The sequence below is a fragment of the Passer montanus genome, unplaced genomic scaffold (genome assembly GCF_014805655.1).
Source record: "Passer montanus isolate IOZ18808 unplaced genomic scaffold, ASM1480565v1 scaffold38, whole genome shotgun sequence".
Taxonomy (NCBI): domain Eukaryota; kingdom Metazoa; phylum Chordata; class Aves; order Passeriformes; family Passeridae; genus Passer; species Passer montanus.
This window is the reverse complement of record NW_024368596.1, coordinates 311,763-323,373: the sequence shown is the minus strand read 5'-3', so window position 1 is coordinate 323,373 and position 11,611 is coordinate 311,763. Positions and strand designations below refer to the sequence as shown.

The window sequence follows — 11,611 nt, the reverse complement described above, 5'->3', positions numbered from 1 at the left end:
AACATGACAATTTCTCTGCCCCAGAAGCTTCTTCAGGAGAGGAGCAGAGGTTGGGTACATGGTACAATCTCCCCCATGAATGCCACTGACATTTTGGGAGGAGCCAAAGGAGCAAGAAAATCACCTGTTCAAAACACGAGGTTTTATTTATTTTTTGTAAAAAAGAGTAAATAAAAATGGACCATTTTTTTTTAATGTGCTCAAGTAACACCCACCAGCTGCTGTCCCCATTGCCTGCATCTCCAGCACTGGAGGGGAGGATAGACCATTAAGACTAAAGCAATGCACGAGGTTAAATTAAACCAACAGTTAACAGAATCTCTGCAGGGATGAAACTCAGAACAGCCTGGGGTCCTTCCTCATTAAAAGGAACTCAATTCTGGCTCAGTACTACCCCTGTGACAGAGGAGAGACCACCTGCCCCCAGCAATTCCAGATAGGTCAGCAACAGATTGATCTGAAACCGTTCAAGCCCACAGCCAGTGCCCCTTGGCAGAGCTGCCTCTGACCAAGCTTTTCCTCAGGACTCCAGTCCCAGCAGCATGAAGAACGTGTCAGTCACCTCCTGGTCACCTTCTGCCCTCCAGCCACATCCCCACCTCCAGCCTTCAGAGCACACTGGGCATCAGAGCCAGGCCAGGCAACCAAAAGCTGTGCAGGCCAACAAGGGGGCAGAGAAGAGCAGAGAGCCAGCAAAAGGGACACACTGCCCAGGTCACTGAGGCTACTGGGCCTGGGAATCTGCACACAATGCACAAGCACGTCCTCGTGCTATAAGCAAAAAGGAGGAATTAAATTCTCTAATCCTTTCATGATAAAGGTCAAAAAAGGAGTGAAAAACAATCTGAGTGGACTATTTGTTCTCATTTAACTGAAGATGAAGCCAAGCATGTGGCCAGGTTAAAACAAAACAGTCCTTCAGAAATAACTGATCTGACTGTCCCCATGGAAACCCATTCACATGGGCTGTGACAAAGCCACTCCTCCAGGAAGCAACACATTCTTTAACTGTCAGGTAACAGCCTCAGCCTTGGGAGAAAAGGAAGAAAGAGGCAGTACATGAGGAGGCAGAAAGATTATTCCACCCTCACTCAGTGGAAACAGAGATGAAGGAAGAGCCAGAAGCTACAATTTCCCTGAAGATACCACTTCTGTTGGCATCATGGTGCTCAGCTTTAGAGATCAATCCAGTGCAGGGACAGGCACCCTGCTCCTCTGGCAACCCTTAAAACAGGATGAAGAGGGGCACCTGAGCAGGGCAAACACCCACTCACTCATAAACAGCAGAAAAGAACTTGAGCTTGCTGGCTCCCCTGCCATGCAGCCAGTCCTCTTCTCAAGGCCTAAAACTCCTCCCTCCTTACACTGATGAGAGTGCCTGCTTTGGACACACCCAGCTGCTTAGTCCGAGCTCTCTTCTACCTCCTTCTGTTTCTTCTTCTTCTTCTTCTTGCTGCTGCCCTCACTGGTCTGTGGAGAGGTTGGGAAGGTCAGAAAGCCATCAAAAAGGAATCCCCCATTTCAGGAAGAACAGCAAAGCAGTGCAGGCTCCCCACAGCACACTCCAGCACCATCCTCCCCCAGGGACCCACCACATGGCACCAGAGCACACAGGTGACCTGGCAGGAACCCACCAAGTGTCCTGGGCCACCCACCCTATCTCCAACCACCAGCTCAGGTAAATGCACCTCTAAAACATCCCTCTGTGCTGTGGAAAGCCTGGCTCTCTGTGGACACACACTGCAGGCTGCTGCATTAATCCTGGAGGTGATTAGGGACAGACAGCAATCTCTGCCATGCTGGGACCTTACCCTGGCAGTACCCCATTACCTACCCTCTCCACTTGTTCTCCCCCACTCTCAGCTGCCTCTTGGGCCTTCTTCTCTTTCTTCCTCTTCTTCTTTTCCTTTTTGCTCAGCTCCTCTGGTGGTGGGGTGGCAGGGGATGGTGGGGTCACAGCTTCCTCGTTTTCACTCTCGGAGTCTCTCTTTCTCTGTTGGGGGAACACATTGTCAGACACACCAACAGAGCTCAGGTGAGGGGAAACTGACTGCCTGATTCAATACAACTCCATTTAACAACAGAATACACTGTCTAGGATTAGCTTCTGCCAGAACTGCCCCCTGTATTCCTCAGTGTTTCCTGTATCCCAAATATTAGTTTAAAACACTGCTGCACCTTTCCAAGGGCATGCAAAAGGCCTGACTTAGGGAATTTTAGGTGCAACTCTTGCATGGACATGTCTGCAGCTCTCTGTAGTCTCCAAAAAGGTTCTCTGGCACAACAAATCTCTGTTGTGGCTCCATACAATGTATTTTCTTGTGCTGTGTTGAAGAATATGCCCAGGGCCAGCAGCTTGGTGTCTGAGCTGCAAATCCTGCCCTGGGTGGTGGGAAATTGCTGGAGCCCCAGGAAAGGAACTGTAAATGGGCACTGACCTTGTGCCCAACAAGGCATGGAAGACCCTGGACTGAAAATCATCACTGGACCAAAATGCAGGTGCAAGGTATGTGCAGATAATAACAGGGAACATAAAGTAAGAGCCAGAGAGCACTGGCAATGCTCACCTTTGCAGCCCTGTCCACCTCTGAAACAGCTTGGTGATCAGCAGCTGCTTCTTTCCTGGAAGTATCCCTGAAAGAAAAGATCCCAGTGTTGCACAGGACAGTCACTGCCTCATGCTCTGGACTGGTACAAATGCCCTCACAAGGGCTCTGTAACCCACCCCAGGAGCTGGGGGAAGGTGGTGTAGGGGAGACCTGCAGCCTGCACCAGGGCCAGCTGGGCTGGGCAACAGCACAGCCTCCCCCATTTCATTTAGCAGACTGACTCCCTCTAAAACCACAGCAGGCTAAAAAGGGATAACTGTCTGCCCAGGGCCTTTCCTTCCAACACTGCCCAAGAGCAACACATTCCAGGAAATGCAACTGCATCCCCACAGCCAAGCCTAACAAGATCCATGCACAAATAGCAGCACCCAGCCCAGCCCTTGGTCCCCTCTGAACAGCCCTGTGGGAGCCACACACCCAATACCCACCTGTAATCCACATATTCCATCTTCCAGGACTCTGGTGTGCTCTCATTGGGCTTTCCATGCTTGTCCAGCAGACCCTTCTGGATCATCATCTTCTTCTGACTGGCCTGAAAGCAAAGTGCAACAAGTCAAACTGCAGCTCCAGGTAGGAAAAATCTTCCCTCAAGCTAAGAGGGAATCAGCTACAAGCCAACAACTACAGCATTATCTTTTTACCACTGTTCCAAGAACCTTGAAACAAATGAGACCAAACATCCCCTGCACAGAAGCCTAAATCTCAGAGGCATCTTTATCAGTCAATGATGGCTAATTTGATGGGCGAGTTACAGCAACAGTAACACACCTGCACATCATGGAGTCTGGATCTTTGACTGGGTTTTTCCAGCCTAATGACCTGCAGCATTTGAGCTGGACCACTTGTTTGTGAGGTTTTGCAAAGGACTCCAAAATGCTTGAACTGTCCTGTATTACCCCACCTTTGCCATGTGAGAGATGTGTCAGCAGCCCCAAAGCTTCACCTGGACCACAGGAATGGGATGAGGCACTGCAACTTGACACAGAGCTCTGGGTCCAACCTGCATCAGGCCAGCCTGGCTGCAGTTGAGCTACTACCACATGCCTGAGGTGGGAGAGGAACCCAGTGGGATGTTCCCACTGCTCCTCTCCTTCAGGCACAGTTTAGTGTGCATTTTCCAGAAGGAAAAGAAGCTCCTGCCCAGCCCCTCCAGAGCCATCAGCATGGGGTGATGGATGAAGGTCATCTTTGCACAGAGTGCTAATGCCATCCACTTCACATCATTTGGCTCTTCCCCAGAGGAGGGCTGGTGCTGCACAGATCTGGGGAGCCCATGCCTGAACACCAGAAGTGCCCCCCAGGCTTTTTTGGGAGGGAAAGCCTCACTGCCACCAGCACAGGGCTGCCACAGCCCTGGCACTGGGAACTGCACGATCACAGCTCCAGAAGAGCACAGCAGAATTACAGCAAGACACAGGCACTGCTGTGCCCAAGGCTCCCAGAGCCCCACATGCCAATGGCTGGGCTCCCACCAGTGCCCTGGGACTGACCCCAGGCCCACAGCAGCACTCACCTTGGGACCCAGCCCCCATTTCCGGGGGTACGTGTCTCTCTCCATGATCACTCTCTTGATCTTTGCCACAACACCATGGTCACACGTAGAAATGACTGCTGTGGTCATCAAGGCAATGGCTGCAGAAGCAGGCATGGAATTAGTAACTCTTGAAGAGCAGAACTGTGACAGCCTGTTCTGCCTCTGTCAGCACAAGGACGACCAACACCCCCCACCAGTGTCACCCCAAGGTGACACTGGCTGTCACACAGCTTCTCTGAAGACCCTGGTTACAACTGGGCACCCTTTCAAGTCAAGCTGGCCATGGCTGGAGTCCCTTTGCCCTGATCTACCAGGAGGTGAGGTGTGCCTGGTGGCAGCATGTGATCAGACACCAGTGACTCGTCCCAGTGAGGATGGAGCCCCAGAGAGGGGCTCCAACCCTGCCAGCACTGCTCCCCTCCTGCAGGCAGCCAGCCACACATCCCAGCAGCCCCAGCAGGACACTGGCACACTGCAGGGTGTCTGGAGGCTGCACGCACCCAGAGCCTAGAACAGGAGCTGGGGTGCTGCAGGAGGGCAGCTGCACTGCACTCAGAGAATGGATAAACTGTGTCATCACCTCACAGCACACCTGAGCATCACACAGCTGCTGAACCCCTCACACCTGGCCCAGAACTGATCAGCCACTGCTTAACATCCTGCCCAAAACCAGCTGCCTTGGGCCCACATTCCCTATCAGGAAGCACTAATTAAACCTTCTGCACAGAGGAACTAATTTGTGGTGCCTTTACTGCCACACAGTCTGTTATTTCTGCAGTTAGCTGGACACAAGGAGAAGGAGCATCTCATACCTAGGCAGATGGCTTCTCCTTTTGTGGTGATGACAACAATCTCCTGGTTAAGCTCAATGCCATCCTCATACCGCAGAACACCAGGCAGCATGATCTTGGCTCCATAGCAAATGGCATTAACCTGAAAATGTAGGGAGGACTTAGAAGTTATTTTGAGAATCAAAGTATGAAGTGTCTCTAATTTTTAGCTTCCCACTGCCATTATCATCCCAGCAATATCCTCCCTAAGTAACTACTCATTTTTGTCCACTATATAAAACTTGGGAGCTTTGGAAGGAGAAAGCAAAGCACCTATCACAGCAAACAACAGATCTTTCAAAACCATCAGCATCCTCCTCAAGTGAGGAGAGCAGATCCTCTGTCATTTAATTCATGGCTCCTGCATCTTAGTGTTGCTCTGGCAGCAGCCCACATGAGGATCTACACAAGTCACCATCAGGACAGCACCAGACATCACACGGCTGCTGACCCCTGTGTGTTCTACCAGCTGCACAAGTCAGGGGACACTGCAGTGTCTGTCTGTCCCCTGCCACTGCCTCAAGAACTCACTGCACTGTCTTTCATGACGAGCCTCTTGTGTGAAGTCAGCAGCTTCTCCAGGGGCAGGATGACCCTCCGCAGGTAGCTGTCATCCTTGTGGTTGTCATACTGCCACTGGGCGTCCAGCACGTCGTGCATGGTCACCATGTTGTCCTGCAAAGGCAAAACCCTTCTCAGCTCTCACTAGCCACCACTGAAAATGCCCAAGGGAATAGGTGAAGTCCAACAGCAAATAGGGAGTGAAACCAGATGCCCACCACAAGCATGAAAACTTAAAAAAGGACATACTTTCCATCAGCAGCTTGAGGTCAGCCTGGCTTGAGCTACCAGACTCACACCTTCCTAATCTCAGACAGCATTTGGATCTACAGTCTACCACATGAAACTCTTAAATATGACCTAACTTAAATTCCTGGGACTCCTAGACAAAGGTTAGTGAGTAGAAGTCTAAATTAACTAGCTCTTTAACCTGTGGCAGGGAATAAATTGTGAGGAAACTGTGAGCACCCAACACCTGGAATTCATAAATGACCCAGTGATTACAGAGCTAAGAGCACAGATGGGTGGGGAAGCACTTGCACTGATACTGCTGCTTTGCAAAGAAATAAGTTAGTTCTGGAGCTTGGACCAGCAGCAGGATCTGTCTATGACCAGAGTGAAAAGACTGTACAAGTGTCCAAGATCTCACAGGACTGCACCTCCCAGGCACACTCCAATGAAGCACATGCCCTGAGCTGTGCTGACTCCAAGCAGTCACCTCACACTCCTGAACTCAAGGGACACTGGGGTCTGTAGGCTGAGAAACACAGGTGGCATAAAACAAACTTTTAGCCACCACAGTGCACTTCCCAGTCACTCACTGTCCCAAAGTTTAATTACCAGAACAGGAGCAACATCCTGAACTGAACTCAACACTTTGGTTACAGACCATCCACCCACAGCAAGAGCTCTCACTGGGGGGGCTATTCACAAACCTCCTCCTAACACTAAAACAGAGTCCCAGGGAGCTGCTGCAGCAGTGACAATCCCAAAGGGGCTGGCATGAGAGGTGGCACCGTACCGTCTCTCCCAGGATGCCCGAGCGCACTCGGCGCAGCTCCTGCATCTGGCCCCCCACGCCCAGCAGCAGCCCCAGGTGCACACACAGCGTCCGGATGTACGTGCCTGCCTCACAGCTCACCCAGAAGATTCCTGGAAGGCACGACAGGATGAAGGGTTTTTAAGCAGAAAATAAACCAGATCCTTCAAGAGAAGCTGTATGCCCAGCCCTTCCCAGAGCCATCAGCATGGGGTGATAGATGAAGGTCATCTTTGCCCTGAGAGCTAATGCCATCTAATTGACATCATTTGGCTCTTCTGTGAAGGGTGCAGCAGCACAGAAAGAGATGGGATTTGCTTCCCAGCACACCAAAGCAATGCACGAAGCAGTTACTGCTGGACAATGGGAGGATTAAAGTCTTAAGACATCTACCAAAACCAGATGTCCATTTTACAGAAAAAAATTTCACTGAAAAAAATGTTCACAATTTTTTTTTTTTTTTCACAGAAAAAAAGCTCATTTCACAGAAAATTTTATCAGTTGTCAGTTTTGTAGGAAGAAGGCAGGAAAGGCCTGTTTTACCTAATCTTCTCTCAGGATCATACTCCACCAGCTTGCTCTCGTAGATGGTTCTGACTCTCAGCTGTCGTTTGACAGCAGCAATGAGGGGGGGCCGCTGGAACAGGGCACCTGTCAGGGTTTCTATGGCCTGAGGGAGGAAGGAGAAGCAGGAGTTAACACTTGTGCCCTAGTGTTGGAGCACCTTGGAGTCTGCAGCAACTGTGCCCACTTCCAAGAGTGAGAAACCACAAGGTTTATCCTGACTTGGTGATGCCGTATTTAATACAGCAAATCCAAGCCAGTGATGTGGTCAAGATGCCAGTGAACACAGCCAGGATGTTTCCATTAGATGGCAGCATGTGATCAGACACCAGTGACTGGTCCCAGTGAGGATGGAGCCCTCAGAGAGGGGCTCCAACCCTGCCAGCACTGCTCCCCTCCTGCAGGCAGCCAGCCACACATCCCAGCAGCCCCAGCAGGACAATGGCACACTGCAGGGTGTCTGGAGGCTGCACAGCACCCAGAGCCTAGAACAGGAGCTGGGTGCTGCAGGAGGGCAGCTGCACTGCACTCAGAGAATGGATAAACTGTGTCATCACCTCACACACAGCACACCTGAGCTCCCCTCCTGGCCTCTCATCTCCCAGCAGTGCCCAGCACTCTGCATGCCAGATGCCAGCGTGGCTAAGAGCACATGAGACTTACCCTGGCCAGCTGAGCCTCACTCTCAATGGCATTGTGCAGCCGAACAATTCCCACATACTCTTTGCCTGAAAGAATGACAAGAGCAGTCAGGAACGGCCACTGGCATTTGATGTTGACCTCCAGGTCCACCCTGCTTAACAGCCACCCTGAAATCCTACCACCTCTTCTAGGAAATGGGCATGGTTTGTTACAGAGTTGGTTTTTCTTCCAGGGAAATAAATCTAAGTGGCATTTATTTCTTCTCTGGTCTGGTAGAGGCTGAAGCCCGAAGTTCAACTGGTACATCAAACCATGTCAGAGGTGTTTTCACTGACTTGTAACAGCCCAAGCACCAGAGAAGCAATGAAAAAAACATGTGAGACAATATGGATGTGTCCTCAGTGGCTTGGAGTAACTCTTAATGTCAAGGCACTGAACACTAAAACTGGCCTTTTGAAATTTTAGAAACCTCCATTTTGTCTCCAAAAGCACTTCATGCAGCCCAGTCACTGGAAATGGCCCCGAGCACCAAACAAACCTGCACTCTGCTGAGATTTGACCAGCCGTGTGGCCCTCTCGATGCACACAATGAGGCACCCAGTCACCTTGGGGTCCAGGGTGCCACTGTGCCCCGTCTTCTCCACTCGCAGGATGCGCCGGATCCACGCCACCACCTCGTGAGAGGAGGGGTTGGAGGGTTTGTCGAGGTTAATAAAGCCAGACCTGGGGGGCAAAATGGCAGGGAATGGGAGCTGAGCATCAGGGCAGACATGGCAACAGTGCAGTGACTTTGAAATACTGTCCTGGCTGCAAAGAAATGTATTTCTATACAGCCAGATAAGCAATCAGCCTCCCAGCAGCTCTCAGTAAGCTCGCACTGAGCTGCTCCATGCACAACAGGTGATATAAAAAAATCCCCAAATCCTAAGAACTCCAAGCAGTTTCAAAGCCCAGCAGGCCAAGGGACTTTCCTGAAGACCCCAGAGAATTCCTTAGGTGGTTTGCATGTTCATCCACAGGCCTTCTACAACCCCAAAATAAAGAAAACTTTACAGGGAGACATCAGTGGGTCCTATTTAAATGTTTACGGATTCTGGCAAGGCACTGAGGGAAGAAGAAAGGTACAAGAGGAATCCAAACAGAAAATATTTTGAAGGTATTACCTGTGAAAGAAAAACAAACCACTCTGGCCTGTATTGCACTCACCTAACATAGTCAGAAATCTCTCTCTTCAGGGGATTAGCACCAGAAGGAAGAGGTGTGTAGTGTGCTGTCCTCACATTTAACTTGTCAAAGTTCTACAAAATCCAAGCAGAAGTTACAAGTCTTTTTAAGCTCCCTGGATTTCAGTGCTGCTGTGCTGCAGTACATCTCCCCAGATTCACCAGGTCTTATTTAAGTGATAGAGCCACTTCCAAAATGAAAATGACCCAACAATGAAACCACGATATTATTCTAAAAAAATAGAGAAAAATAAAAATCCTGGACTGAAGGAGATGAGAAGCAGCACAATATATGCACTGGCAATGCAGGATAAACCAAACATTCCCCAGAAACTCAGCAGAAGCAACTTGGAAGCCTACACACAGCACAGGCCACGATCAGAACCGAATTAAAAACTCAAGAAATACGGCGGGATCTTCCCGAGGCACAGAAAACTCAGAAAACTCAAACGACAGAGCTGGAGAGGCACTAAGGCGGTGTCTGCGGGCAGGGCAGAGCACCACGTGCGGGGCAGAGCACAAAGCGGGGGGCCGCGAGGCCGAGCACCCGCCCTACCTTCAGCAGCAAGGGCCACTGCGACGTGTCCAGCCGGGCCACGCGGGACTCGGGCTTGATGAGAAAGTCCTCGGTGTGCTGGATGTCCTGGGGGGGAGGAAGGTGAGCGGGATCAGCGCGGGAGCCGGCGGGCCGCCTCCCCACGTGGCGCGGAGCCTCCGCCGGGAGCAGCGGGGCGAGCCCGCCCTGCCCCACCCACGGCTGGGGGACCCCCGGCAGCCCGAGCACCGCCCCGACCCCGCGCTCACCGCCACATCGTCCTCGGCGAGCGCCCGCTTCTCCTTCTTGCGCCGCTTCTTCGCGCTGGAACCTGCGGGAGCCACACGGCGGCGGTGAGCGCCCCGCCCCGCCCGGCGCCGCCCGGTGTGCCGGGTGTGAGCGGCGCGCGGGTTCTTGGCTTTGCCTCTCGGCCTGGCTAGCTCAGCCATAAAGCAGCACCCAGCTCGGCTCCGAGCCTATCCCGACTGCCATTCTGCCCTGTCACGAGAGGCTTGTGGTAATTCTTAAAATTAGCAGCGTCTCTGTTTGCCTTTCAGAGGGGAAAACGGCAAATCCTTCGTTATTTAAAGTGTGGAAGGTGAAAAACACTTGAAAAACAAACACTGGAAAAGCGTTTGAAAAAGCTGTTGTCTCCAGACCCAAACATAAAACCGCTGTTTAACACAATTGCCTCTAAGCTCTGGCTTCTCCCCCAGGAGTACAAACGGGATTGCCTTCTTTGCAAAAGCCTCGGCCCCTGCAGGGTCTCTGGAAGTGCTGGCTGAGGGTTTGTTTCACTCAGCAGTAGCTGGGTACCCTGGAACTGCTCTTCATCCACCCAACACGCACCCCCGGGGCACCTCCAGCCTCCAGGACAAAGCCTGCCCTGCCTGAGGCTGTACATTGGCACTGCTGGGATTTAGCAAAGCCTGCACCCAACAGCTGAGGGCACCAAACACAGCAGGGCTTTTTCCCCTCTAAAAACCATCTGCCTTCACCTACAGGCCCCAAGAAGCAGAAAGCAAGAGACAGAAATGCCCAAGAGCAGAGGGATAACAGGTGAAAGGAATTAAATAGCCCACATTGCAATAACTCCTGCAGCCACCACCTCCACCATGAATTCCCATCCCAAATTCCCTAAGATGAAGTGGATTTGCCACCGTGCAGGCTCAGTTCTCGGGGTTAACAGCTGCTACAGGGACTGGAGTCAAACCACCACCACCCCCTTGCAGGTCAGTGACCAACTCCCTTCACCCACCACAAAACTGAGGGCCTCGTGTTGGCTGCAGTGACAGTTGTTTCCAGGAGGGGGGAAAATGAAAACCTTATTTTTTATACGGGGGTTTTGTTTGTTTGACTTTTTAGAAAAAGCAACTCTAACAGCATTTGATTCATAGATACCCAAATCCTCTGACACATGCAAATTGCAGCCAGTCTTTTAATGAACAGCTTCCTTCTGCCCTGAAATGGCCTTTCTGCTTCAGGGTTACACTTTTTCCAAGCACAACTTTCAGTACATACAGTGAGCAGTTTACTATGACACAAGGCGAACGTGTAGATGAACGCATTCTCTCACCAACCATCGCTTCAACTCGTATTAAAAATAAATAACGGAACAGAGTCTGTGCTGGCACGGGCTGCAGCGGCCAGCCCGAGCGGTCCCTGCGGGCGGCGGCGCTCAGAGCCCCTGTCCGGCGGGGCTCAGCATCTCCTGCAGCACCAGGTGCAGCAGGTGGTTCTGCTCGGCGCTCAGCAGCGGCCACAGCTCGGCCTGCAGCGCCTTCAGCGCCTCCGCGTCCTTCTCCTGGCAGGCCAGCACAGCCGACTGCAGCAGCAGGAACAGCTCGGCGGGCAGGTAGCTGGCGGCGGGCGGCAGCGCCCCGCCCGCCCCGGAGGCGCCGCCGGTGCCCGCGCCGCCGTCGGGCGCCTCCCAGCAGTACTGCTCCAGCGTGCGGGCGTGCTCGGGCAGCAGCTTGGCGGGCGGCGGCTGCAGCAGGAGCAGCAGCAGCACCCGCGACACCTCGCAGCGCGCCAGCACGTCCAGGAAGGCGCCGCCGGGCGCGGCCCCGGCCCC

At 52.3% G+C, this 11,611-nt stretch overlaps 2 protein-coding genes and 5 non-coding genes across 7 annotated transcripts in view; all 7 read right to left on the bottom strand.

Moving 5' to 3' along the window:
• Positions 1-127: 127 nt before the first annotated feature.
• Positions 128-9,986, bottom strand: DKC1 (dyskerin pseudouridine synthase 1). Its single transcript, XM_039717261.1, has 14 exons — positions 9,807-9,986; positions 9,559-9,645; positions 8,986-9,077; positions 8,318-8,502; positions 7,801-7,865; positions 7,117-7,243; positions 6,556-6,686; positions 5,505-5,648; positions 4,956-5,076; positions 4,123-4,241; positions 3,038-3,141; positions 2,568-2,634; positions 1,835-1,993; positions 128-1,470 (listed from the first exon to the last, which is right to left on the bottom strand). The coding sequence occupies exons 1-14, from the start codon at positions 9,984-9,986 to the stop codon at positions 1,402-1,404; spliced, it is 1,650 nt and encodes a 549-aa protein (XP_039573195.1). The 3' UTR covers positions 128-1,401.
• Positions 3,763-3,838, bottom strand: LOC120506275. Its single transcript, XR_005628471.1, has one exon. It is a non-coding gene; the product is annotated as a small nucleolar RNA SNORD83 (small nucleolar RNA).
• Positions 4,485-4,728, bottom strand: LOC120506280. Its single transcript, XR_005628476.1, has one exon. It is a non-coding gene; the product is annotated as a small nucleolar RNA SNORD17 (small nucleolar RNA).
• On the bottom strand, positions 6,283-6,417 carry LOC120506279. The gene has a single exon (XR_005628475.1). It is a non-coding gene; the product is annotated as a small nucleolar RNA SNORA36 family (small nucleolar RNA).
• LOC120506277 lies at positions 6,772-6,847 on the bottom strand. Its single transcript, XR_005628473.1, has one exon. It is a non-coding gene; the product is annotated as a small nucleolar RNA SNORD83 (small nucleolar RNA).
• On the bottom strand, positions 7,455-7,699 carry LOC120506276. Its single transcript, XR_005628472.1, has one exon. It is a non-coding gene; the product is annotated as a small nucleolar RNA SNORD17 (small nucleolar RNA).
• A 969-nt stretch (positions 9,987-10,955) lies between the features above and the next one.
• The window catches only part of LOC120506110 (40-kDa huntingtin-associated protein-like), a 1,921-nt gene continuing 1,265 nt past the window's right edge, over positions 10,956-11,611 (bottom strand). Inside the window, exon 2 of the mRNA XM_039717260.1 lies at positions 10,956-11,611. Coding sequence (XP_039573194.1) covers positions 11,216-11,611 — 396 coding nt within the window. The 3' untranslated portion in view covers positions 10,956-11,215.